The 27,672-nt window shown below is 41.7% G+C and overlaps 1 protein-coding gene across 1 annotated transcript; it reads right to left on the reverse strand.

Moving 5' to 3' along the window:
• Positions 1-1,174: 1,174 nt before the first annotated feature.
• Positions 1,175-26,184, reverse strand: CHPF (chondroitin polymerizing factor). The gene is made up of 4 exons (XM_026707915.2): positions 25,363-26,184; positions 12,235-12,799; positions 11,182-11,364; positions 1,175-5,278 (listed from the first exon to the last, which is right to left on the reverse strand). Exons 1-4 carry the CDS (start codon positions 25,665-25,667, stop codon positions 4,013-4,015), a joined length of 2,319 nt encoding a protein of 772 aa, XP_026563700.1. The 5' UTR covers positions 25,668-26,184; the 3' UTR covers positions 1,175-4,012.
• Between the last annotated feature and the right edge of the window lie 1,488 nt (positions 26,185-27,672).

Here is a 27,672-nt window from a genome sequence, read left to right on the forward strand (position 1 = left end):
GTTGACATTTGTAAACCATTTCGAGAGGGCTATAAAGCACTATGATGTGGTATATAAGCCTAAGTGCTAGTGCTAGTGCTTTTTTCAATAATTATTTTCATGGTATTTTATTTTTAACTACAGATTAATTAAATCTCTGCTGTTAAATCTCTGCTGAACCAGAAGTTAATATGAAGTGTGCCATGCTGGCACCTGCCCTTTTCAAAACAAAAGATTCACAGAACTGTATGAGGAAGATTTAAATGATACAGACAAGTGAACTATTTGCAACAGAGTGGAATTGGGGAAGCACATAAAGGAAACGACCCGTTCTCAGGCTAACTTTGTCAACTTGAGCTCACCTGGGCATTCAGTGATGGATTACAAATGTCAACATCAGTTTAGATTATTCAACGATTACTTAACAGCACTAAATTGCTTCTGTCACCCAGATCTCAGTCCCTGGAAAAGGGAGAGACGAAGCTTCTTGCAGCTGAATCTACCAATTCCCAATTGATGTGCGTTTAAAAAAAACATTGTGAAAGGAACAACGGTAACCTGATGTTTTCAGCTCTTACCAGCCGTATGTAAAATTCTGTGCCAAAAATAGCCTTTGCCTAATTGTGGACTTAAGTGTTTATTTGTGGTAAATCAAAATATGTTCCAACACCTTCCTGTTCCTAATAAAAAGGTGAAAATAGTCTTCAAGTTGAGCTTGACATCCTAAATGCATCCATATACAAATGGAACCTCGGGTCCCGAATGCTCCTGTTCACAACCAAATCGGGTGGCGAACGAAATCGGTGCGTAAAAATTCCTTTTCTGTGCTGATTTCCCCTTCGGCGCCAATTTTGTTTTTTGTTTGCCCACGCATGCGCAGACGGTCGTGCTTTCAGTCACAACCAAATCGGGTTGCGGCTGAAATCCTGGAACAGATTACAGTCTTGCTAGAGTAGTCTTGCAGAAAGATCTTCCTTTTTTGTACTCCCTAATCTTGCCTTCAATCGTGCTATTCCTTGGAAAACTCCAATTTAATACTTGGAGATGTTGCTTATCCTTAGAAGTTCCCTAGACCATCCTTAGGACCCTTTCAAAGGGGCTTACAGATCCACTCAAAGACTCCTAAAAGAACAAGCTGAGTCTTCATCGATCTACATATTTTGAATATTGGAAATGAAGCCAGACAAAACAGAAGCATTTTAAATCCCTCTCTTTATTTGGGTGACAGGATGCCCTTTCATTTCCCTATATTAACAAACATTGAACAGTAAATGTGAAAGAAAGGTTTATAATGAGCTCTCCAAAATGTTGTCAAGATTGTTAAACAAATAGGGTACTGATTTATTAACCAATCTTGCCTGTAAATGAAAATAATGTTCAAATTGTGTCTCAATGACTTTTCCATCAACTCCGGCCTCCCACTTGGTTCTGAACTTGATGCAAGATATATATAGATACATTCCACTTGAAAGCAAACAATTGAAAACTTAGAGGTCACTTTGGCTTCATTAAAGTGGTCGGCCTTGGCCGACCCAGAAAGATAACCAGGATTCGACTTGATTGGTATTTGCAAAAGAGACAACCAGAAAATATCAAAACAACAAGCTAGATTGGTATTTTTCTTTAAAAGTCATCCTGGGAAAAGACAGTGGCAAACGATTTCATTACCATTGGCATAAAAATGACACGGATGTCTCTACAAAGACACCACGAGTCAAGTCAAGTAGAAAGGAGGCTTTATTCTCCTATATGCTGTACAACTTGTTCTTGCTGGCAATGCAGGTTCTTAAATGGATTCAGAACATCTGTGGTCATATGGATGAGCTGCAGCTTTCCTCCCAGCACGCAAAATGGTTCCAAGAAAATCTAATTCTGTGACTTTTACATTACAGCACTGAATAGCACCGATTCCATTCTATCTCCAGCCCTGAGCTTAAGATATTCTGCACCCTGATGAACGACCTTGTTTAATTCCCCATACGTATGGAGGCAAGCTCTCAACAATTAACCTAGATTATGCATAGCTTTAAAAGACTGTGTTAAAGAATCTTGGAACAAGTAGAAAAGCCACAGCAGCACCCAAAAGAGGTTATGGAAAATGTAATCTCCCTTTTAAAACTTCAATATTGTGCATGTGTTCCCCAAATCCAAAGAAAGTGTCATGCATTGTGTATGATTGAGGGAAGCTTGCAGGAGTGGCGCTTCTAAACTAACATAACACTTTCATGTTGGGCAACAGAGGGATGTTTTGAATGCCTCCTGAGATTCCTCGGTGTTGCACTGCAGCATGTCTGAAGGTGGGGCCTGGAAATTCCCTACACCAGCAGTCTCCAACCTTTGCAGCTTACCAGCCTGGCTGGAGGGGGGGGACAGGGAAACTGAGGCATGCAAGTAGAGGGCCAGTGTGTGTGCACGCACAGCCCTCGCACGAGTGGCGGGCTGGCGTGTATGCACGCAGCTCAATTTGCACGAGCGGCAGGCCAGAGCACATGTGCATGAGTGCCCACCTGCCCGCCACTCGCACAAGTTGAGTTGAGCATGCACATGCACTCCAGCCAGCCATTCACCCAGCCCAGTTCCAAATGGGCCGCAGCTCAGGAGTGGGGGGGGCCCTTCCCTACACTTTCGCTTTGATGTCTTCCTCTTTCCTCTACCCAGTCCTTCATGTTCCTGCTAATGACCTTTATTTTCCACCCCACAGGTTCTTTTGTGGACTCGCCTTCCCGTTTCAACTGAGTGTCTGAATCCGTTTTTAGTTTTCTCACTGATTACAAACACTCTTATCAATAACTGTTCTCCAACAGGAAATAATAGGCTTGGAGAATATTCTATAAAATTGGAGCAGCATAGCCAAAGAGTGATTGCGATTTATAGGCAGCAGTTAAGCTTTATCTGTTGTTCCGTACTTTTAGACATATAGTAAAACCTAAGATGCTAATTCCACAGCTGTTCTTTTCGGGCTCTTTCGTTTAAAAGATCCAGCTGCTCTTCCCCAGTTTTAGGGAGCGCACGCTGATTTCCCAGAAGTTCCATTGTATAAATAGTCCCCATCTGCTCCACAATCTCTCTCTGCCATATACAGAGCCATAACAGAAAAATTATCAACACGCACCTTGCTTTTCACTCCAGTTTATTAAAATGTAAGGGTTTTTTTTTAATCGCTGAAGTCACATTAAATATAATCTCACTAGAGAGCCAAACTCCATCTCTTCCCTCCATTCTGGGCTTGCCAGCTCCATGATCCAATGCCCGGCTGGCCAAAACATGCCCCTCCTCCGAGTTCTGGGCAAGGGCATCAGGCTGCGAGATAGCAACCTACACAAAACTGCAAACAACAGCAGAAAACAAAATGGCAGCCGGCCAGGGCAGAAATGGGGGTTGACCCCTCACAGCCAGAACCAGCCTGGCCTAAGGGGCCGTTGAACTCTCCTTGCAAGAGCCACAATCATTCCCTTTCCCCTTTGATCCTAAGCAGCGGCTAAAGCAGCCCGAGTCATGGGTTCCGTGAAGAGTGTCACAGGACAAATAGAATACAACAGGGATCCCTCGGCCCTCCCACCCACTTAATGAGCAGCTGCAAACCAAAACCCAGAAGACTGATTTAGTTGCTCCCCAAACCGAGCAATCCTGAGGGGGCTGGCTAGCACTGCATCCCCAGTGGTCCCACAAACCAGACCCCCCAGCCTCCTCCACATCAACACAACCCCACCTTTGCTGATGTTTCTGAAAACCCTTCTAGCTGTCTTGGCAGCCACCGGGCAGGAACTGGGCGCCCGAGCCATCCTGCCTGCCGGCCCTTGTTGCCTGGGAGAGAGGTTGACCTTCTTCTCGACAAACGGAGCAAGACAACCCTTGGATGGGATGGGACCCTGCCCATTTCCATTCTCTTCCACCATCCCCAGTGCCACCTGTAAAGCCAGCCAGGACACCCGAGGTTCAGAGCCTAAGTAGTCACCTTCAGCTCTCCTCTGCCATGTCAGGAAGTGAACGTGGGGAAGCGGATGGGCTGAGAGAGGCAGGGGAAAGCTTGGCCTCATGTACTGTTGCCCTGCTCCTGCTCAAAGAGCACCATGGCCAGTTGGGACCGGGAGCCCAGGCCCTCCAAGCTGCTCTGCACGCAACGGTGATACTGCTCCTCGCTCAGCCGGGGATTGCAGATCTGGGGCCTGAAGGGCTGCAGGAGGGCCGGCTCGACGGCACGGAAGACATGCAGATTGGAATATTTGATGAAAAGGTCGTACATGTCCATGGTCTCCAGGAGATCCTCGTTGTCCTGGGCGTCGGCTGCCATCCGGGTGCGTGCCGCCATATAGTCAGCGTTGTAAAAGCAAGCTTCGTTGAAAACCTCGCGATCAAAATGGCCAGCGTCGCGCACTAGGTCTAAGCCAGCAAGTGGGGGAGGCTGGTTGTGGAAAGCAATTGTGGGGTTGTAGCCCTGGAAATGGATGGGGAAGAAGACCTGCCAGCTGTTGATGGTGTTCATGCGGCACCGGTTGAGAAACTCAGTGGTGACTTCAGTGCTCACTCCGGCCACAAAAAAGAGCGTGTCTACCGGGTGCTTCTTTGAGATGATGTCCATCACCTTAATCTGGGAGGGCACGTCCGTCTTTACACTAATCCAAGGAATCTTCACCTGAGGGTGGCGCTGCTCGTATTCTGTGATGTGTGCTTTCACGGCCCCAAAAACGTCATTCTGAGCCACCTTCTGGGCTTCGAAAGGATCGTAGATGAAGAGGAAGGTCAACACGGCATTCTCTGAGTTCTCAAAGGCTGCTGCAGCATAGACGTCAAGGAAATGGGCAGCGTAGTCTTTTTCGGAGGCCGTCAGGGGCAAGATGACATTGACCCGGCTGGCTTCTGTTACATAGGGCATGGGGATAATCTCTACCTCACTGAGAGGGCGCAGGAGATGCACACGCTTGACCAAGGAACGGCTGTGCCCCTTCTGGGTCACGATCTCCAACTGCAGATCCAAGGTGTACTCCATGCCCCGGGTAGGATCAAAACGACGGTAGCCATTCAGTAGCTGCTGCTTGCGCACATGTAGCACCGGCTGGTATCGGCGGTTCAGCTCTTCCACGGCCGCAGCAACCACGTCAGCCACGTCAGCTGCGTCTGCCCCTTGCAGCTCGCACTTGGGGGCCCCATCCACACAGGAAAAAGCCGCCTCTTCGGTGAAATAATCCCAGTGAAGCACCTCAAAACGGGTCTTTGGCTGGAAAGGTGGGGGAATGCCTATAGGCCACATGCTACTCAGCTCCCCATCTGCAGAAAGGCTGCTGGTATTCTGGATCTCCAGCTGCAAAAACAAGGTGAAAAAAAATTAAGGTAAGTTCAGAAACATTTTCTTGGCTGAACCCCCAAAAGGGCCCTAAGTTTTAGACTCGGATATAACCATGCTAATTCCCATGGACAGTAACAGACCTCACACCTGTAACTGATTTGGGCGCTAACCCCTGCCCCAGACTTGTTGCTGCAACATAGAGGAAGGGGAAGAAAAGGTTGAAAAGGTGAAGTCTTACGCCAACTCTACAACTGGCTCCAATTCAAATTTCCCAGACCGAAAGCCACCTCCTGCAATTCCCTCCCCACACTGGCCACTGAATTTCTCTACTTAATAGCAGGAAAGAAAGATCAGAAAACACCCAGGGTTGCAGCCTTATGCTGTTCTGCCACCTGGTGGCACCATGTCCACAATCAAAGCTCCATTCTGGAGATCATACCTCTCTCCCTCTCCCTCCCTTTCCCCCCTTCCCTCTCCCAAAAAGAAGCCACTTAGAATAAATAACCTTAAACCAAATCACTTTTTAGAACTCAATCCTGTTTAACACTAGAACTTCTACTCGTTCTGCAATTGTCTTGACTGAGCCTGGGACGTTTGCATTCAAAACTAATGTCTCCATAGCACAGTTATTCTTTGCTGTTTGAGACTGAAAATGTGATCCAGATTATGTTTCTGCAAACTGCAATTTCATTCTTAACTTATCTAATGTGTACAATTCCCCCAAAGCTTGATCACAGCAAGGTTGGTGTGTATGGATGTATGCTTCTTGGATCAACACACGTTATTTAAAGGCCCAATGTGAGAACAGCTCACTTTCTTCTCATACTCTGCGCCTCAATCATTGCGCTTTGCTTAATTCTGCTTCTGTGAGCTACTATTTTCCTGGCAGTGTCACATCTCTCTGCTTTCATAGCAAAGACTACTCTGACTATGGAAGGGAAAGGCACATGTTACATTCAGCCAAGAGCAATGGTCAAAATGTCGAAGTGTCATTTTTTGATACCTTAAAGACAAATGTATAAATTTGATTTGTAATCAACTGGGCAGGAAAAGAAACTACTGAGCACGGATTAGGAATCATTAACCTCCACGAGGCCCAAACAACCCAACTTTCTAAGTAGCACCTTCATTATGAAATATCCATCAAAGTCTGCAGAAGCCTTCAGCCATCTCCTGCAGTGCAAACAACATTGGAGGCTTTGATTTTTGAAGATACAAGGCCTTATAGCCAAGCCTCCTTTTATAGGTCTTCAATTCCACTGCACTAAAATTCCACTGTCTGTTTTTTATGGTATATTGCATTTAATTTATGCCGCATTAGCTACTGAATGCTTATTATGATGGCATGCACGTGTCAAATTAGTGATTCCTCAAAAATAATTCCAATTTAATCTGGCCCAAGGCTCAGCTCTGCCATCAAAGCTTGTACAATGTACTTGCTTCTATTATTATACAATCCTCTGGGTGTACATTTCTGTCAAATGGTTGGTCTAGACATAAAAACTCCCTGAACAGACTGGATGTAGCATTAGCCACAGAACTTCAAGATCCTTTAATACGACAACCTCCCTTCATCTTCTTCTTGCTAACTACTTAGAAAGAGACCCAAATCTTGTACAGGAGGAGAAGGATCCATAAATTATAGCTTACTCTGAAACAAGTTAGGAATGAGATTACCGCAACATTTATCAGAGGGAGTTTACAATGGCATTTATTACCCTTTGGAAACTATTTTTCAAAATTCAGGGAAAAGATCACAGCATTTGGATTTTTGTTAACTTCCCAATTAATATATTCAAATTATTAAATGTATTGGATTCATTTTGTTAGGAGCAGACACAATAAATTACAGAATCATAGGGTTGGAAGGGACTTCCAGTGTCTTCTGCTCCACCCCTCTGCTCAAGGCAGGAGCCTAATGCCATCCCAGTCAAATGGTTGTCCGGTCTATTCTTGAAAACCATCCACAACCCCAGGAGGCAACCTATTCCATTGATTAATTGGTCCCACTGTCAGAAAATTTCTCCTAGGTTGGATCTCTCTCTGACAAGCTCCTATCTATTACTTGTTGTCCTGCCCTCTGGTGCCCTGTAGAATAAGAATAACTCAATTCTCTCTTCTTGTGACAGCTCCTCCAGTACTGGAAGATAGTTATCATGTCCCCTTAATCCTTCTCTTCAGTAGGCTAGACATGCCTGGCTTCCTCAACCATTTCTCCTAGGATTTAGCCTCTAGAACCTTTGATTATTGAGAGTAAAATAGTCGCCCCTATAGTTTATCCACTCAGATACCAGCCAATGGTCAGAGATTACACCTTATCTTGGTGACAACTGAATACCAGCCATGCTTCCTTCCCAAGGGGTTTTCAAAGACTTAATTCATCCAAGCAGTGGGCTCTCTTTCTATTCCCCACTGAAAATAGCTTCCCTTAAAAGGAAAGGCTTTCTTTCTTCCTCTTTCTCTATTTTTGTCAGGTTATTTTAAAATGTGTTTTCATTTTTATTGCTCGAAAGACTGCACATAATTTATATGAAATAGTTTATAAATATAGTGGAGACGTGATAGAAATAAATCACTTAAATATCTATTATAATCCAAGGCTATAGACTCCTATATTAATTCACAGCAATAGAAAGAATGAAAGAAAACCTGTGATAGCGAAAAACATTAGTATAATACTATTAAATGAAACATGATGTATTACAACTGACAATGTCTTGATTCCATATTTTACAAGCATGCATTCATATCTTCATATTTTTTTGATTTTACATAAACTAAAAGATTAATAGCAGGCATCAGTCACGCCAAAAACTTCTTTGCTTCTAGAATTCACAGTTGCAGACTATGAGTCAAGATTAATTTTGGGAGCCAGCACTAGGCTCAGCAGTGAAATTAGCAACAACAGACTCCAGTCTGGACTCATCTGGCAGCTTTCCTGAACCACAAGCTAACTTCTACAGTCTTCCTTTGCCAAACTTCTAATAAGGAAATTGCTGTAAGAATGCACACAGTGAGATTTAATGGGACAAATAATTATGGGGAAAAATCATTTTATCTAGGTAAGACACTTTTAATTTCCACATTTTTAAAAGAACTAACATGTCCCTTAGTGCAGCGGTCGCCAACTGGTGGGCCACAAGAAAATTTTGGCCGTCTGCAGAGAAATGTCACCCTCCAGAGCACCCCCAAAGCAATTAATCCAGGCTGCGCAGGAACACAAGGCTGCGCCGCCCACATGGCCTGTGGGAACCCTCCCCGCCCACTCACTCCTTACCCGGCAAACTTGCCTGCTAAATTGCTATTTTTCCTTTTTCTGACCATCAGCTGTTCTGCTATGCTGGGAGATTTAGATTAGATAGAAAGCAGGAAATCATTGGATTTCTTGCTTTCTAGCTAATCTTTAGATCTTTGGCTCTGCTTTTAAGCACAGCCAAACCTTCCTTAGGACTGTAGGTTCTATTATTTAGTGCAGACTCACAGCAAGAAAAATTTTTGTGACTGAGCTAGCCGATGGCAGATAGATCGATCACTGAATGATTCTGTGAGCAACTCAATCTGCCTGCCTGCTTTGCTTGATTTTGGGTTATAGTTGCTCTTTTTTTAATAAAAAAATTCAATATTTACATACATGGTGTGTTGTGAGTTAATTTTGTGAGTTTGCTTACTAGCAAATATTATGAGTTTGCTTGCAAGCAAATTTTATGTGACAGACTGAGCTAGCCAATGGCAGATAGATATTTCTCTGATTGAATCTGTGATTCTGTGAGCAACTCAATCTGCCTGCCTGCTTTGTCTGATTTTGGGTAAAAGTTGCTCTTTTTTTTTTACAAAAATAATCAATATTTATATAAATATTTATAATATTTACATATAAGCCATGCCCAGCCAGTCACATGACCATCAAGCCACACCCACACATTAGGCCACGCCCATGGAACTGGTTAGTGGTCCCTAGGATTTAAAATTATGAGTTTGGTGGTCCCTGAGGTCCAAAAGATTGGCGACCCCTGGTCTAGAGTATGTCTAGTTTAATGAAAAGAAGGACTAGGTGTGACATGATAGCACTATTCCAATATTTGAAAGGGTGCCACAAAGAAGAGGCAGCCAAAGCATAGCCGGCTGAGGAATTCTGGGAATTGAAGTCCACAAGTCTTAAAGTTGCCAAGTTTGAGGAGCCCTGTTATATTGGATCTCCTGCTTGAACAGGGGTCTCCAAGCCCCAGCCCATTGGAAACTGGGCCGTGCAAGTGGTTGGCAAGCGCATGCACAGCTCTACTTGTGTGAGCGATGGGCGCAAATGCAAGCGCCCGCCATCCACACAGAAGCACCCCCTGCCCCCCGCCAAGCCAGAAAGATGGTGGACTGCTGGACTACAAGAACTCCAAGGTCCTTTCCACCTCTGCTATTTCGTTAGCATATCAAACGTAATTTGAGTAGAAGAGAAGGCTTTTGCAAGGAACAGTGGTCAGGAGAAAGATGAAGCCCACAAGCAAGCAAATAAACCTCATATTTTCCTTCAAAATCTGACTCTTTCTCCTATATAACCAATTTTCAGGAGAAAACCAACCATTCAGAATCCAGAGCTCTGGTGAACACAGAGATCAATTTACCAATGTGCCATTCAAGTCTAAAATAATCTTTTTACTGCTTAATGAGTTGAGAATGTAGCACGGGGTAAAGAAGGCTAAGAAAAAGCAGACAGGAAAATATAGATGCCAACATTCCCTATTTAGAAAGGACAAGCCTGTAGAATTCTTTCAAGCCCCTTCATAGCGCCTTCACTTTAGATGCGGGGACAGGAGGAAGCGGGTTCAGACCAGACCAGAAGGCCACATTCTGAGCAGCCGCCTAACTGCCTCTCCCACAAGGATCCACGGAAGGACTTTTTCGGCATTTCCTTTCTCCCTAGCCTGATCCAGATCATTTTCAAACTCAGCATTTCTTTAACATGCTAAATTTGGCCCTCTTTTGTTCAGTTTTTGAAGAATTACAGATGGTCCTTGCTTAACAACCACTTGTTCAGTGACCATTGAAATGGACGATGGCACTGAACATGTGATACTTATAACAGGTCCTCAGAATTCCAGCTGTTACAGCATTCACGCATCACATGTTCACCATTTGCAACTTTCTTTGTCAAGCAAAATCAGTGGGGAAACCAGGAGAAGGTTGTAAATGGAGACCACATGATGCCCTCACTTAATGACCTGTGGGTATTTCCTTAACCATGGTAACTGGAAATGCAAGAATTGTTGTCACTATGCAGCACAGTGCCAAAATTGCAGCTACTAAGAGTTCCCAATTGTTGTAATTATCCAAGGACTATCTTTACTTTGCTACTGGACAACAGATAGATGGATAGCCCCTTTAAATAATTTATTTCCAATATTCTATTGGGTTGGAAAAAAATAAAGCAGATTGACATTGCCCACATTAGAGAAGATATATTTTCAGTAGCTGGGGAACAGAGGGCAGAATTGCCAACAATTATCGGAGCCAGAACTGGATGGCACAAATTTCCTCTCTTGTCTTTTTCCAATATCCCAACATCTTCTGTTCTTCTCTTTTTCTCTTCTTCCTTCTTATCAGAATAAGGAGCAAAGGACAGCTAGTCTACTTCTACCTTAACAGATTGGAGAGAGGGAGTAACTTTGATTATAATCTTCCCAATTGCTCAGAGGTGTTGAATTCCAATCCCCAGAATTCCACAAAATGGCATACTGGGTGAAGAACTCCAGGAGCTGAACTCCACCAGGTTAAAGAAGGATGTTCTTTTATGGGTACTGCTCAACGTGGCTGATTTTTCGGATAAATTAACGTGGGAGCAGAATGAAAGCAGGCATGCATCAAAAGAGTCAAGGGACCCTTGGATCAGCGGCTCATAGGCCTAGAATCGCAAAGTCTGGACACCTTACCTGTAGCTGCTGGATCTCTTGATAAGTGTGCTCCAGCTCTACACGAGCAAAATGTCTGTGCAGCCGATACATCTGGAGAGGGTCCAGCACTGGGTGAACAGTGAATGCAGCATTGAACTGCGGATCACTCTCCTTCTCAGGGTCTGTGTTCTTCCCAAGCTCAAAGTAATGGTAGTGTAAGCCCTGACAGAGGAGAAGGAAAGAAGTACATCAGTCTGGAAATTCTGCCTTTCCAGCAAATATACCCAGAGGCTAACCAGCACCTCTATCTGTTTTGCTAGCAAAATAAAAGACTGGTGAAGAAGCTCAGTTTTCAGTTGGAGGGCAGATATGACCAAGAACGTATTTCACAGCATACTATTCTCTTAAGTCAGTCCTGATCTTTGAAATCTGCCTTCTTTGAATAAAAAATATCCAGTGGGCAAATAGTTCTTATTCTTTGCTTCATGCTTATTTCACTGCTGTTCAAGTCAACCTGCTGCTGGATTAGAATCCTTGGTCTGGGGATGGGATGGCACTGAACAGTTTTTAAAATGTGTTTTTTTTTTTAATTTAGCTCTTACTGGGAACAGGAAAGCAAATGTACTTTAAGTCTCAAGGGCTTCTTACAATGAGAGACAGCACCAGAATATTGCCTTTTTTACCCAGAAAGAAAAGTTTTGCCCAAACTAAAATAGTAGTTAAAGCTACAAAAGCAAGAGTTAAATAACATTCCCTCAGTGAAAAGGTCCCAACAGGAAACATGTTCCACCAAAAGCAGCTCCTGTTTCAAAATGATTCAGATTTTTTTTTAAAAAAACATAACCCACTTATCTCTTTGATTTTGAAAGCCCAATGATGTTTTAAGGTAACAGCTTGAATAGGAAATATCTGATAACTGTATAGCACACCTATCAGAATTCTCCTCTCTGAACCCTCATGGGATAAAAGCAAAGGCTTTCCCCTCTTTTCCTTTTCTCAAAAACGGTGACTGTGAAGATATCGCACAGGCCAAGCTCTCCCCACAGGAGGAGGAAACGAGGCATGGCCACCTCAGAGGGAAGAAAGCCTCACCTCCTGCTCCGCCACGCAGTCTACTCCCGTGTAGTCGATGATACAGCGGCCCAGCCACTCATCAGGGCGTGCGCTCAAGATATTGTTCCGGCAGCTTTCCAAGTGAGGCTGCAAACGCAGGAGCAAAGCTCGAGAAAGCAGGTAACCAAAGCCGCCGTAGCAGTAGTGTCCCTGAGTGTCCCCACCGATGAACTCCTCGGGTCGGCCCATGTAGAGCAGAGTGTCGATGCTGAGGTGAGAGGCCAAGTGGTTCACCCGATGGGCTTCGACGTAAGTATCATCCTGCACCAGGAACACCCAATCGAAGTCAGACAGGTAATGGTCTATCACGTATTTGACAGTCTGGTACATGTTCCATATGGGCCTCTCATCTCCATGTGTCACCACGGTCATGCCATGGGGCACCTTGCGCCCCCGGGTGCCTGTGAAGTAGATCAGGCGCTCCAGCCGGTGGCCTAGCGTACGATTCACTGCCACGGCCAGCGAGTTCAATGTGTTCTTTGAGGTCAGCACACCCACAAAGAGACGCTGCCGCATACCCAGCTCTGTGCTGATATATCGGGTCCTTCAGGAGTAGGGAGGGAATGCAGAAAAAATTGAAAAGAAAAGAAAGCAAGATAGTTAAGTCTCCTCTCCTCCAACAACCACACCTTTCCAATCAAGGCAAGGGCATCTCGGCCCTGCACTTCATAGCAATTGGCCAATCTCTAAAAGATGTGCAAACAGTTTCATTATCAAAATGTCCCAGTCCTAACATTTGTGGTTCCAATGATATAAGAAGAAATCCAATGCCAAATAGCATGTTTCTATTTTACCAGCAAGGTCAGAATAGCAATTGGAGGTTGGGATGCTTAAGGACACAATGTTTTGCTTATTTTACTAATCACCTTCAAGATATTTGAAGAATAGGCACCACCTAGTGGAAGTTAGGCATTGACAACGGGCATATTTGGAGACCTCAAACCCAGTTTTCCCATAAAATCCACTGTTTTTACTTGTGCTTGCTTTCGTACAGAAGAATCCGCATAAGGTAAAATCTGCTTTTTTGGGGTGCTGTAGTTGTAGCATATATAATGCCTATGAAAATACAGACTCCATATGGTTGAGGAAGATCATGTTGATTTTCACCCAACCAAGGAAGGCAACAAGAGATGATATTTGGGTGGGGAAAAGTCACGAGACTTCCATATTTATATAAAAATCCTAGTCCCTATGCTTAAACCATAAAGAAGAAATTTCCATGAACTGGAACCAAGTACACATTATCTTTTATATAAGCAAATACGATTTACAGTGAACTGATATTGTGTGACCTATTCCTATTCACTTCTCCAATTAATCAGCCATATCCTGCTCCTTCCTAACAATCAATGGTCATTAGACGTACTTACTCTTGTTATTGCATATACTAGTACTACACACATGTTCACAGATACCCTGTTATCTCTATTTCTGCTGCATTCTATCTTCTTTCTCTTCCCATCATCGCATTTGTGGTCTGGAAGCTACACCCCCAGGTGGGGAGGAGGGCTTCATACTTTTGGCTATCCTACTCTGTAAAATATCATGTACATTATTGTTGCTTCATCAGTAATAATGCTGTATATTCCATAAGTAGAGAGCCAGGTTAAAGGCACCAGGTTAGAAACAGAAAAGTTCTAGTCCCATTTTAGACACAAAGCCAGCTGGGTTACTTTCCTAAGAAGAGGGCAGTGGCAAACCATTTACAAAAATGCTGCCAGGAAAACTATAGGGACTGGTCGAGGCAGGGCCAGGAGTTAACACTGATTTAAAGGATACATATGTTACATTACTTTACATACACCACATCATATCACATCAACCTGTTGCATTTTGCCAAAAGCTAAAACCCTACTTGATTCAAAGAGCACTGTACTATACTTAAAAATGCTAAACATCACTGTGTTTGTAGCAATGTTTCAGAATGTTGTACTGTGTTAAAACATTGTGCTCCCTACAATTAAGTACAGTAGATGCTTCCAACCAACTATCAAGTGCTGGGTAGAGAAAAAGAAAAACTTTTTAAACTTTTAATGTGTTGCGAAATATCTCAGTTTTCAAATGTGATGCTGTCAGAGGGGCCTCTTTTGGAAACCCATGAATAAGATGATGACCATAACAGGTCAGAGTCTGAAGTGCATTAGGGGTCCCACTGTCTGAAAAGGACTAATAATATCTTGGAGGGTCAAACCAAGTTGGTAAAAGAATGCCAACTCTTTCGCCCTGCTCTTTGGAAAAGGACATAAATAGCCAAGAGTAAATAGACACAATCTGGAACAAGCGGATTGTGGCCACTGGATCCAACTATAACTCTAGCAATGAGAGCCCAAGACAAAAAAGGAGTTAGGCAAACCTCAGAACTTACCAGAGAGCAATTTTATTGCCCTCAAAGTTCTTTACTTATTTCTCATCTAAAAAAACCTCTCAATTTTCCTTGAGGTTTACTTTTCCATATAATTCTTTCCACCAAGGAAACATGATTCCATTTTCAAGTTTTGGAAGCAGGTTCCATCCAAGGCGAACTATCTAGCATAACAGCAATGCCACTGTAATATCCACATTCAGTTTCTATAGCCCAAAAAAAGAAAATGACTTTATAAAGTGCCACATAGTTTAGAATCATAAAGTTGGAAGCAGCCATTTAGGCCATCAACTGAAACCCTCTCCAGTGCAATAATCCAAAATAGAGCATTCCAGAAAGATGGTTATCTAAGCTTCTATTCCAACATATTAAGTAAAAGGAACCCTATTAGTGGTCAAGGTAATTGGTAAATTGTTCTCACGATAAGGCATCTATTTTTAGCATTCAATTGGAATCTGCCTTCCTGTAATGTAGATCTGCTATTCCATGGCCTACATTCTGGAATAAGAGACAATAGCTTCTGATCTTCCCGTCATTCAGGTTTTTTGATGTTTTCTCAAGAGTAAACATACCCTGTACCTTTAATTTATTTTCTTATGTCTTAATTTCCAGTCTCCTGATCATTTCCATCTCTTTGCCCAATTCCTTTTTTTAAAGCACATAGCACAGAACTAAACCCAGTGTTCAAGACAGGTCTAACTATTGCAAAACAGAGTGGCACAATTATGTCTGCTAACTTGAAAATTAGATGTCTCTTGGTTCTGGATTATGTCCACAGTATACCCACATTCAGTTAAGAAAGCTACCAATCAAAAATGAGATTAAATGTCAAAAATGAGATTAAATTTGTTCTTGGTCAATCCATGCTGATGTCTGATAATACAGAATTTTTTATAATATATAGTAATTAGATCTTTACAGATCAATTTCTTTATAATCTGTTCTAGAACCTTTCCAATTATCAATGTCAGACCAGTTATCTATAGCTTATTGGATGTTTCTTTTCCACTTTCTGAAGTTAGGGTCCATATTTTTAGTCATCCGACACTTCATCAAATCTCAAGGTCTTCTTAGGGACATTATACAAGGTTTGGCCATCCCTCCTTTAGTTTGGAAGGGGTTTATCAGGTCCTGAAGGTTTAAAGTCAGTCAAAATCAAGCAGTATCACCTCAATTTTCTATCAATGTGAAGCTCTTCATCCTGCTTTTCACATTTTCAAAATCGAACATGCAGTTTCCATTGAAGATTTTATTAAGATAGGAGATAAATATTTCTACTATTTCTTGCGTATCTGTACCATTTTGCCTTCTTCGCGCAGTCTTTATTTTTGTTTTGAATGTGTCTATCTACGCAAGTCTTTTTTATTGTGGTTATTCTTACCATTTTCTACTCTGTACATTTTCTAAGACAGTTCAACTTCATCCCTCTGTGAACTGGCTTTCATTCTATTTCCTATATGTCCTTCTTCTCATTTTCAGATTTTTATTAACCTTTTTGTACAACCCCATTGGCTTTTTTTTTTAATGCCCTCCATTTTTATCTTAACTGGAACAGTTTGCAATCTTCTGTGACCGTTTTCTTGGAAAAAGTAAAGGACAAACCTGAAAAGGGAGCAAATTTGAAAGAGGCTCATGTTTATAACTTTGCTTTACAAAGGGAAATTCAAGAACAAATTAAGAAAATAAAATTAAAGAAATCTAACAGATTACTTTCTGAAATAAAGGACAGTCCTTTATAATAAAGGACATATGGTTACTGCATTCTAATGTCATGTCCTTAGGAATTCCCATCCTTCTTGAGGTCTTTTCCTATTAGATTCTCCTCCCAAAGAATCCTATTTATTATTACTCTAAGTTTATTAAAAATCCACCTCTGAAGATGTGTGTTTGACTAATCTGTTTTCTATTTCTCTTAAAATCAGGAACTCCAACCTCACACTGTCACTGCCCGCCAGTGTACTTGTTCCTTCCATTTCCTCAGCTAAGTCATCTCTATTGATTAATATCAAGTAGGAACAGCTGATCATCTTGTCTTCCTTCATTCTCTGAAGGAGATTATTGTTGGCAAGACAAGTCAGGGATTTCCTCAAAGGACAATATTTGGCAGACATTGTCTCCTGTCAAATGTTGGGAGTAAATAATTACTGTATCAAGTGATTCTGGTGTATTGTGACTCTGTATATACAAGCGTAAGCCAGAATCCCAGCCAAAGAAATGAATCAAAAGCCACAGAGTAGGCATCCTGATCCAATTTGCTTGAGTACAGCACTCTTTCCTTCCCAGGTCAGTGACATTGGCTGCAACTACCAAATCAGTCTCCTGGAAAGAGTTAACCATAATCTCCAGTTGAGCTGAATACAGCAAGGGCAACACTAAGGGAGAAGAAGAGGGGAGGGTGTTACAATTAGAATTCAGCGCCCAAGGACTCTCTGTGCTGCCATCATAATGTCATGTCTGCAACAGCAAGTCTCTTTCTCTGGAGAGAAATGGCTTTGACACTGGGTTGGTTGATTTTTTCCCAAATATGTTTGAGATTGGCAACTCAAAATTTGTTAAATGCAAGGTAATTTATCCTCTAAACCAACCCTTGGCATTAGGAAAAACCTATCCTATTTTGAAAGATCACTAAATGCAAGGAAAAATTAGAAAATTGGTTTTATATATTCAGAACATATTGTGGGAATATAAAAGTACATAAAAACAGTATGTTATACAAATCAAGCCAATATTAAAATAAATCAAACTTATGTATTCTCATATCCTAGTTTTTCTTCAATCCTTTAAAAAGGTCAGACAGCTAATCTTACTAGTCTAATACCATCCATCACAGAATTAAAAGAATCTTCTTATATGCCTAAGCATCTCCAACTATTAAAAAACTCATCAGTACATGCTAAGAGTTCTTTTACTCAAGCACCAAAAGAAAAGAAAAAAAAATGGTAATCAATTCTGTTTATAATGTCATTTCTTGTTTTATAAAAGCAGTCAGCTCTTAGTTCTGATAAATGTTGGCTGTGAATTCTTTGACTTAAAAAATATGCTGGTTTGTCTTCTTAGTTGTGAACTGTTAAAATATCAAAAGGCAAAGCAACCTATCAAGAATTCTGAAAGGAGGATGAGATGTCTTTCATGAACATACAACTCTTGTTTGCCATGCTCCAGGGGATTTGATTTCCTATAACAGTTTTACTGATCCTCATAGTAAGAGAAAATACATAGGAACTGGGTCAGGCAAAGGATGGGCAAAAGCATTTACCTGGCTCAATATTAATACTACAGTGTTGGAAAACAGATGGCCTTTCTTTATAACTCGCTTCAGAGTTTTCTAATTCAAATGCAGCAGGAAGTCCTTGCTCTCCAGCCACTCCCATCTCTAACCTCATTCACAGTAGACTCATTCAAAACCTCCACTTCCTGTTCATTGCTCTCTCCTGTGGAAACACAACTCATTCAATCTCTCCTCTCTGGAGCCCTCCTGCTGATCTCACCCAGCACACAGAAATTGAATCTGGGGCCTTCAGAAGAGAATCTGAACGCAGTAGGGGGCATGATCCTAAATGTTGTTATATATCCTCATCCTAAATGTTGTTATATATCCTAAATGTTGTATATATATATCCTCAGATGGCAAAAAGGAACAAAGATGAGAAATGAAAAAAAAGTTCAGATCATCACTGTCAGAAAGTAAGGAATAAAGAATTCTGTGCACATTGAGGGTAGAGAAACGAAGTACCAATTCTGAATGGGAAGACTGTATTAGAAAGGTAAAGAGAGAATACATAGTAATGAAGTCAAATTCCCAGAAGCAAATATGGCCTTCCAAGCCAGCAATTGGTAGAATTAACCACTAGTATTTATTAAATACACAGCATCTCTGTAACGTTCTTGGAAGAGCAGGTGTTTCTATAATTAGAAGAACTGACATTTTACTGAAAGGAAATAATAAACTGAGCAACAATTAAGGAAACAAAAAGAACATGCAACTAGAGATTAGCAAATCTCCTAGCTTCCTCCATCTGCAGTATTCTCCTTCATGCACCTATCCACCCAGTTTCAATTTCTGTAATCCTAAGAGGTATCTGCCTTTCTTTGGGAAAGTTCAGTGCCCTGGATCTTTTGAATCATCCATCATCTTACCCAAGGGGAAAAAAAACATGTTGCCCATCACAATGTGGAAATCTCTACACTAGAGTGACCTCAACATCATCCAATTCTCTGCTTGCTATACAGTTAAAAGAGAATAATCCCTGCAAAAGCAAATGGGGATTGTCCAGACTACATAGAAGATGGAGTCTTTTATTGCATCCTTAAGACACTTATCAAACTTTGGTCTGAGTGCCACTTATGAACAGGGATGCTGCATTGTGTTTTCAGGACCCAGCTGACCACAGCCCTCCTCAAAGAAAAACTCAGGTAAGTGCTAAGAACAAGCCCCAACATCTAGAGACAAGAGGCTTCACTATACCATTTATGAAAAATAAAAATTTCCAGAAAAATCCTTCTCCCAACTCTCAGCTCGGGTAACTAAAAGACCGTCTCTTTCTTTCTATTATGCCCAGTCATTACTGAGCATTAGGAAATCACTGCACCCTTTTCTTCCATACTCGCATTGTCCTCAGATGAGAGGAAGGACCAAAAAAAAAAAAAAAGCAGTGGAGAGGTGAGTAGAGACTACATACCTCAATGCAGCCATATGCACAATGTTACCTTGAACACCAAGTATCCAGGGTGATGACAGGAAGGCATATTTTAATTTTGCCTTTTGTCAGTAAGATGTGCATAATCCAACATGGCACCACGCCCAAAGTTATCTTTCTGCATGCCTACTCTCCTACTGCTATAGATGGAGAGTTTAAGTATGTTTAGGTGACATACTACGTATCAGCTTGGCTTTTTCCCTCTCGAATTCACACGGCATATGCCTCTTCCTCTGCTACTCAGCTACTCTGCTGGGGACAATAGTAACTTATTTTATACAAGCAGCAATTGTAGCAAGTAGATAATGAGCACCGTGCATCTAGATACCAACTGCTTATGTCCTAAGATAACTAGGTCCTCAGGTATAAACAAACTCCATCAATTTTTGGTCTCTGACTCTAAACAATCAAGTAGGATGGTAAATCAATAGATCTGGAGGGCACTTAACTACATATCTAATTTTATTATATTGTCCTGCTGATTCCCTGTCTGGAATTTGGAGTAATATATGAGGTTGGGGAAAGAGTTTTATTTTGGTTTTATGCAATGACTGCATTTTCTCTGATGCAATTTTTTGGGAGCACCATCTAGCAGAAAGAGAAAGGCGAAGTCAGAAGTGGAGAGAATTCCATGCTCATGAATCTGTATTTTCCTCCAAGCTGCAAAGAAGCAATCATTCTTGCCAGAGGTCACCCTTGTGGAGTAATGTCTACATAAGAAAAAGGCCAAATGATATTAAGCAAGAGGTTATAATTGTGCTCCCCTGAGTCCTCATGTAGTTTGCTCTCTTTTTTGCCAAAGAATAGATAGATTTTTAATTACTTAATTAGACTAAGTCTACCCAAGTAAACTACCATCAGTCAGGGAAGCTTTAATGTAAGTGTAAATACAGGTAGCCCTTGAGATTCAACAGTTCATTTAATGACCATTCAAAGTTACAACATCACTAAAAAAAGTGATTTGTGACTGTTTTTCACATTTACGACATTCCCATGGTCACGTGATCAAAATTCAGATGCTTAGCAACTGATTCATATTTATGACGGCTGCAGTGCCCAAGGGGTATACGATGACTTTTTGCAACCTTCTAACAAGCAAAGTCAATGGGGAAGCCAGATTCACTTAACAACCATATTACTAACTTTAACTCCAGTGATTCATTTAACAACTGGTGGCAAGAAAGGTAATAAATTGGGACAAAATTCACTTAACTGTCTCACTTAGCAACAGAAATGTTGGGCTCAATTGTGGTCATAAGCTGAGGACTACCTATATACATTTTCTCTGATTCCTCCCCCACTCCCCATACATACACTGGTCGATGGACCTGATGATGGATCTGACAGACCTATAGAGATGCAAATGCAGGAGCAAAGAGCTAAAGGGGCTTTTAAGAAATGTGACAGCATGGCATAGGCTGCTGGAAAAGACCAGAATTGGTGCTTATATTTGTGTGTGCCTGTGCCTGTGGTGGGGGGGAGAGAACACATAAAAATGGAGGCCTAGTCATTTCACATTGTCTTCAGAACTGTCTAAGGCTTTGGAAGAGCACAATTACAACTTTTCTACCTCACAACAAGTTAACTATTAAAGGCAGTACAGCATGATAACACAGGATCAGATAGTTTTTAAGAACAGAAAAGGTGCTTCTGTAACGTTTTTATCCAATTCTGTGGCCAGAAGCCACAGAAATGTATCTATAAATATGCCTCAGATGCATTTTAGCCCTCATTAGTTATTCCTAAATAGTCAAGGTACTAATTGGAGGTGAGCAGTACTGCACAAAAAGAGTTTTGTTGGTTTATTCTTTAAGGCAATACAAGCAATTCTTGCTCAATAAGCAGTGAATTCTTCAATCACAAGGAATGGCTGGAGGTCTACCAGAGGAATTTTGTTGGTACACTTAGTTTCCCTTTCTACTTCTTGCCACAAAATAGATGTATGAGCAGTCATAGGCTTTATAGCTGTAACTGTAACATTTGACACACTTTGCTGTGTGGAAGGGGGAAGGAACTGGAGCAACAGAAGTGGCATAAGGAAAAATGCATTTTCTCAGTACAAAGTATTCCTTTTGAGAGATGAAATGATTCTTATCCCATCTTTTTCCCTCAGAGTATTTAAGATAGCAGACATATGGATTTGGTGATTAGAAAAAAAACAGTAGGTAATAAAAAAAAATGAAAATTATGTTGTAAAGAGCTTAATATGAAATTGTATTTTTATCTGTTATGAAGGAAAGTCGGAAGCCATTTCCAAATATTTCTTTTTCTTTCTTGTTTTTCTCTGCACTTTTGATTGTGTTTTTTTTTATTCCTACTCATTTTTCTATCTTAATTATTAGTTTCTGTCAGTTATTTTTCTTATTTAAAATATAATAAAGTTATTATCAATTTTTTTAAAAGAGTTAAAATGCAAAAAAAAGGAATGCAGAGTCCCTGCAAGAGAAGAGCTATCATGAAAGAATATGTCTGAATTAAATAAATTGTATAATACTTAAGAGACCTAAATACAAGTCATAAAGCACTTCATTTGTTTATTTGCTTGTTATGAACTCACTAGCTAGATTTAGCCAGCCACTGTTTCCTAATGTCAGTTCTTCCTATCTGCAATATGGATGAACTAAAAGAGCAACTGATCTGTAAAATGCAAGGTATCAACAGTATCTAGTGAAATAACTAGATACTGTAATAGTTGCTTGAAAATAAAATAGAGTTGTTTATTAGAGCTTTTTAGATAAATTGATATAAATATGTAGTTCTCACCACTGTAACAGAGCCTGCCCATTATGGTCATAAGTCTTGATGGTCATAAAATGGGTCACCCACGCAACCGACCCAATATTTACAACTTTTTCTGCAGCAGGTATTAAGTGAACATCACTATCATTAAGTGAACAAATTGTTTGTTATGAGGTGGTTTTTGCCAAAAATGGAAATAAATGCCAGTTTGGGGCAAAAACTTTGTGACTATGTAGGACTATAGCACACTGCTGTAAATGTGGGCCAGTTGCCATGCACACAAAATGCACTTACAGGGGTGGGTGGGTGGGGGAGGCAGCCATCAGAACTTCAGAACTGGGTGTCCCCAGAGAGATCATTGTAACTCTGAATGATTGCTAAGCATCCAGTCACAAGTTGAGGACTACATGTACAAGCAGAGCACTTCTTAGTTATATGTAAAAGCAGATCAAACTTTTGCATGATCCTGCAAAAAAGATGTGGTTGTTCTAATCAATGGAATAGTTAAAGCAGCACATATTTAAGGTGATTTTAAAGCCGGGGTGGGAGCTTGCACGCCTTAATAGAGCCTGAAGCACTTCTTCTGCACAATTTTCAAAATGTGTAAAGCCTTGATATATGGTTTTCTACATTCATTGTTCCAAAGATGGGCAGACTTCAGGCTTAAATCCGCTTCATTTTTAATAACCACACAAAATCAACCAACTACAGTAAAGCAGGTTGAGGAGACAGATAACCTTCACCTCAGTATTTGTTCTGGGTATCAGTATTTAAAGGGTTCAGCCCTTTTGCCAATCAAAGAGGTGGTGAGACTACTTTGGATGGCTTTTTACCTTTTTGCACTTTTCTGCAACATAATTTAGAACTAGGGGGCACTTCATTGCTGCTAAAGGAAACAAGGAATCAGCAACTTGTCCTGATCCCCTGCAGATCCCCCAGAAATCTAACAGAATTTCCTGGTCTACTGCCTTAATCTTACAAAAAAAACACACACCACTGTCTGAAAATATTTTGAAACAACCCAAACAGTTGTGTGACTCAGCCCTCTCCTCCAGCCTTCTCAGAATAAGCCACAGCCACATTACTTAGTTTGTGGGAGCAACTGCCATCTGCACTTTCTTATTCTAGCCCACCTCTTTCTAAAGGAAACTATTTGCACAGAAGGACTTCCTGAACAGTGAGAGTGCAGCCCAAAGCCTTCCTGTGGGAGATCAGGTACAGAGATCCATCAAGCTCAAGTCCCACTACCAGAGAACAACTCTGCAAAAACAAAAACAAAACCCATGAATAACAGCCCTGCAGTATCATGCTGCCCTCACCCCACTTTTCCTCCCATCTTGGATATCATTTGAAAAACAAGGCATAAATCCTTCTAAGCCTTTTAAAACTAGGAGTTTCCTTCAACTGTATCACAGTGATATAGGAAGCTGCAGCTAAATTACCATCATAAGCACACCAATCCTCCAAGAGGTGAGTTTAGCTATGACATTCACTAATCCAGGATGGAAAATGACTAAAGTCTTTTAAAAAGTCTCAGCCAAATTTACGGAGGAAAAGATTATCAATGATTATTAGTCATGCTGGTTATATGTCTACTATTGGCCACAGTTTGATTTGCTGCACTGTTTACTGATTTTGACTTATAAATCTCTAACCATGTTGAGTCTATAGTTTCCTGTCATATTAACTTTTGCCTAATTTAAAGTTTTACACTGAGGCTTAATGACATATCCCATTATCAAGGGGAATCCAGTCAGCAGATCTATGAAATGGAACCTTTTCTCTAGCAGTATCTCAGTTGTTTAAAAAACCCTCTCTTCTAGAGAGGTTGCCTCTAAGTAGTACTGGGTTTTAGGGGATTTTTTGGGGTAGGACATTTATAAATTCTGAGAGTTTATGGTTCACCTTTAACAAATATTTTGTTTTTCTCTTTATTTTTATTTTTATTTTCTTAAAAATGTGATTGTAGATTGTTCTGAAGGTCCTGCTTGGCAAAAAAAAACCATGCATAATACTCTAAATAAGAACAAAATACTGCATTTTCTAAATGGGCTTATGTTATCTAATAAAGCAGTCTGCTATGGGCCATGAGACTGGGAAACACAAATACAATTATGTTCTATATAGGCAGATCTTATAGGGAATCATACTACAAGACTTCAAGGCCCCGTCTAGTTCTATAATTCTCTGTTTTGTGCTGGACAAGAATCAGCATTTCCAGTTTCATATCATACTAAGGTTTGCATCAGGGCATACTGATTTTGTCCATGAATAATGCAGCCAGTAAGTTACCTGTGATTTGTAAACCATGTCTATATCATTTCTGACTCTGGAATTCTGGTTTTGTGGACACAAAAAACCCTCAAAAGGTTAGGCTTTTATTTCCAAGTTGATAACTGCATTTCTTTTTTTGGTTTCTCCTATGTTTGCCAATCATATGAAGCTTGATTATTCAAGCTTGTAAGTGGTAGTCACTTCCAAATGGAGCAGGTAGTCCTCAACTGATGACCACACTTGAGCCCAAAATTTCTGTCGCTAAGTGAGAAATTTGTTAAGTGAGCTTTGCCTCATTTTACTTTTCTCACATTTGTTAAATGAATCACTGCAGTCCTTAAATTAGTAACATGGTTAAGTGAATCTAGTTTCCCTGACTGATTTTGCTTTTCAGAAGGTCACAAAAGGGGACCACTGCAACCATCATAAATGTGAGTTAGTTGTCAAGCATCCGAATGTAAATCACACGACCACGGGGATGTTTGCAACAGTCAGTGTGAAAAATGGTCATATAAGTTGCTTTTTTCAGTGCCGTTGTAACTTCAAATGGTCACTAAAGAAGCTGATGTAAGTCAAGGACTACCTACATTTATTTTAAAACTTAAGTCTGTCGCACTTCAAATCTAAGATTTTTCCAAAGTAGTTTCCAATGTATTAAAATCAGGAGATTAAACCCCTAAGCAACGTGGTTTTAGTGGGACTCTAAACTGGCCCTCAAACCTTCATTTCCTAACTACATACTTTGTGGGGCAATTCCAACGTAGTTCCGAAGACTGCTGTCATAGGAAAGCAGTCCTGTCGCTTAAATATTGATGCTGGTAGGCCAAGAACTAAGCAGACCCACCTACAGGCCTAAACCAGTTGCTGGTCCACAAAAAAGGCCACAGGTTGTTCCCAAGGCTCCCTGCACTTGATGCCCAACACAAATAAACGGCAAGTCGAGGTTACACCAAGAAGGCAGCCGGATCCCCTTTGGGTTCTAGACCCACTCCCCCCCACCCCCAACATCTCCAGTCCCCCTTCCCCGTTAGGTACCTGATGGTTTTCTTGGTCGCCTTCCCTGGGTTCAGAGGCTTGTAGGGCAGAACGCGGGGCTCCCAGCTCTGCTCGGGCTCCGTGCCTAGCCCCCCGGAGACGGAATTGGGTTTGCGGGCGGCGTTACCCTGCCCTCCTTGATGCTGATGCTGCTCCAGGCCCCCTTCGCGGAAGCTGCCATGGCCGGGCCCACACGGCTCCTCCACCCAGGTCACACTGAGCAGGCTGAGCGTGAAACCAAGAGACACCCCGACCACCACAGGCCCCACGGGACGCAGGAGCGACAGAAGCGAAGAGAAGCGCATGGCACCGGCGGGGGCAAGATCCGGACGAGACCCGGAGATTGGGGAGGAGGGGGGAAACCAAGTTAAAAGGGACAAAAGGGGGAGAGGGCAGCAAGAGCCGAAGGTGTTTTTTTTGGGGGTCCTGGGTTGGAGAACCAGGGAGATCCCTCTTTAACCCGCAACACAGCACTGGTGGGGATCGGGGCAGCCGGGGACCATTCCCACGAGACGGAGGTGGGGAGGGACCGGCGTGGGGTCCTGCACAGAGGGAGGGGCGGCTGCAGCTAAGTAACGGAGGAGGTGGGCCCGGCCCAATTCCGGAACCTTGAAGGAGCAGCGCCTATTGGTCCAGCCGTTCCATGCCGGCCCTAGAGAAGAATTTCGCGCGCGGGGGGGCGGGGGTAGGAAATCAGTCCTTCGCCTCCTCTCGCTGAACGGGAGTAGCACCGCGGAAATGTCACTCCCGCTCCTCTTGGAAGAGTCGCCGCTGGCGCTGGCGCCGCCGTCCGACGTGTCACCCTGGATAGTCCCGCCCTCTCCGTCAACCGTCATTCGTCCGGCCGCGCCCCCTTTCCCTCCTCAAGCCAATCCCCGGGCCGAAAATGCGTGGTCGGCGGAGCCCCGCCCTTTTCAGTTCCTGAGCCCCGTTGAATTCGGGAGAGAATGGGGTCGTAAAGGGGGCGGTGGGATCTAAAGGTCCCGCTTCGTTTGTTGCAACGCGTGCCGGTTTTAATTGGGTGCCTAAGGCCGGCTCGCTGCCCCAGGCCGGGCTTGCCACCTCTGGAGTGCAATGCGTTTTCCAATCTGGATTGGTAGCGACCGTGAATCGAGGTGACATGGGTGGGATTGAAACACGCGAGACTTCTGGTATGAAGGGCGTGCACTGTTTGCAACCGATACTAGTAGGGGAGCGCTTTTGAAAGGGGTGGGTGGGTGTGTAGTAGAGGCAACGTAATAAGTTTCCATGCAGAAATCTAGCAAATCAGGAAACTACCTGAATTTTAAAATTTTCCTCTTTCTCTCATAATTATCTAAATTATAATCACAAGCAGAACTAATGAAATAGTAGTTTCCTTAGAACTGAGGTTATACCGGGGGGAAATGTAAAATGTATTATACATTTATATAGCAGCATAAAGTAAAGATGTGATTTCTTCCCATTGCCTTCACCTGAGGTTTTTTTTATTTATTTCCCTACGTAGTTTTTCTTAAATTCAGATTTCCACATGGTCAGGACGTTCAAAACAAGTGTATACTCATGTACTGGTATGTACGTATATCTTCATTCTAGTACTCAAATATCACAAATATATATATTCTGCCATCTACAGAAATCATCCAGTTTTGAACTTTTATTATGTATCCAGTCTCAATTTAAAATGGGATGAGAATCAGGAAAGGACAAATCAATATGTTTCCTTTACAATTTTCTGAGTGTGGGCACAAACAGTCCATGAAGCTTTCACATCATTTCCCAGAAGAATGGCTGTTATTCTGTTGTAGCGAACACAACAAAACATTATTATAGTCAAATCTTTAATATTGACAACCAATCTTTAAAGTGCAATAATCTCTTGGGTTTTTTTTCCTGCACCATGTTTGTAGTGTTATTTGAGAGCTCAAGCCACTAGCTTTTCATACCACATTCAAAAGTGATAAAAATGATTTTTTTTAATATACTGGTAGTTCTGTGAGCACTCTACATTACATTTTATGTTTTGTTGAATCCTTGTTGAATCATCCAATATTATATTCAAGTCCATCTCAAAGAGCTATTTAGAAACTAAAAACATCTTCAAAACAAAAATTATAGATCCTTAATTAGTTGAGCAAGAACACAGAGGCTGAAAACTTCAGAAAGCTTTCTTTACAAGTCTTTTAAACATAATATTTCACTGAACTATGTGTAACAATATAAAACTTTTATTTCATTTTTAAAACGGTAGCATGTGTTAAGTCATGTTGTTGTATTGAATCCTGTAAAACTAATAAAAACTTTGAATATATCCTGATTTGAGTGAAAAGT

Source organism: Pseudonaja textilis, chromosome 1 (genome assembly GCF_049901715.1).
Source record: "Pseudonaja textilis isolate UNSWEBS1 chromosome 1, rPseTex1.2, whole genome shotgun sequence".
In the NCBI taxonomy this organism is placed as follows: domain Eukaryota; kingdom Metazoa; phylum Chordata; class Lepidosauria; order Squamata; family Elapidae; genus Pseudonaja; species Pseudonaja textilis.

Bases quoted from the DNA above. Each gene is read 5' to 3' on its own strand.
- CHPF (XM_026707915.2), bottom strand. From the start codon at position 25,667: ATGCGCTTCTCTTCGCTTCTGTCGCTCCTGCGTCCCGTGGGGCCTGTG. The intron at 11,365-12,234 runs GTGAGGCTTTCT...CTCCTCTGTCAG, and splicing joins ACTGCGTGGCGGAGCAGGAG to GGCTTACACTACCATTACTT. The intron at 5,279-11,181 runs GTAAGGTGTCCA...TTGTTTTTGCAG, and splicing joins AAGAGATCCAGCAGCTACAG to CTGGAGATCCAGAATACCAG.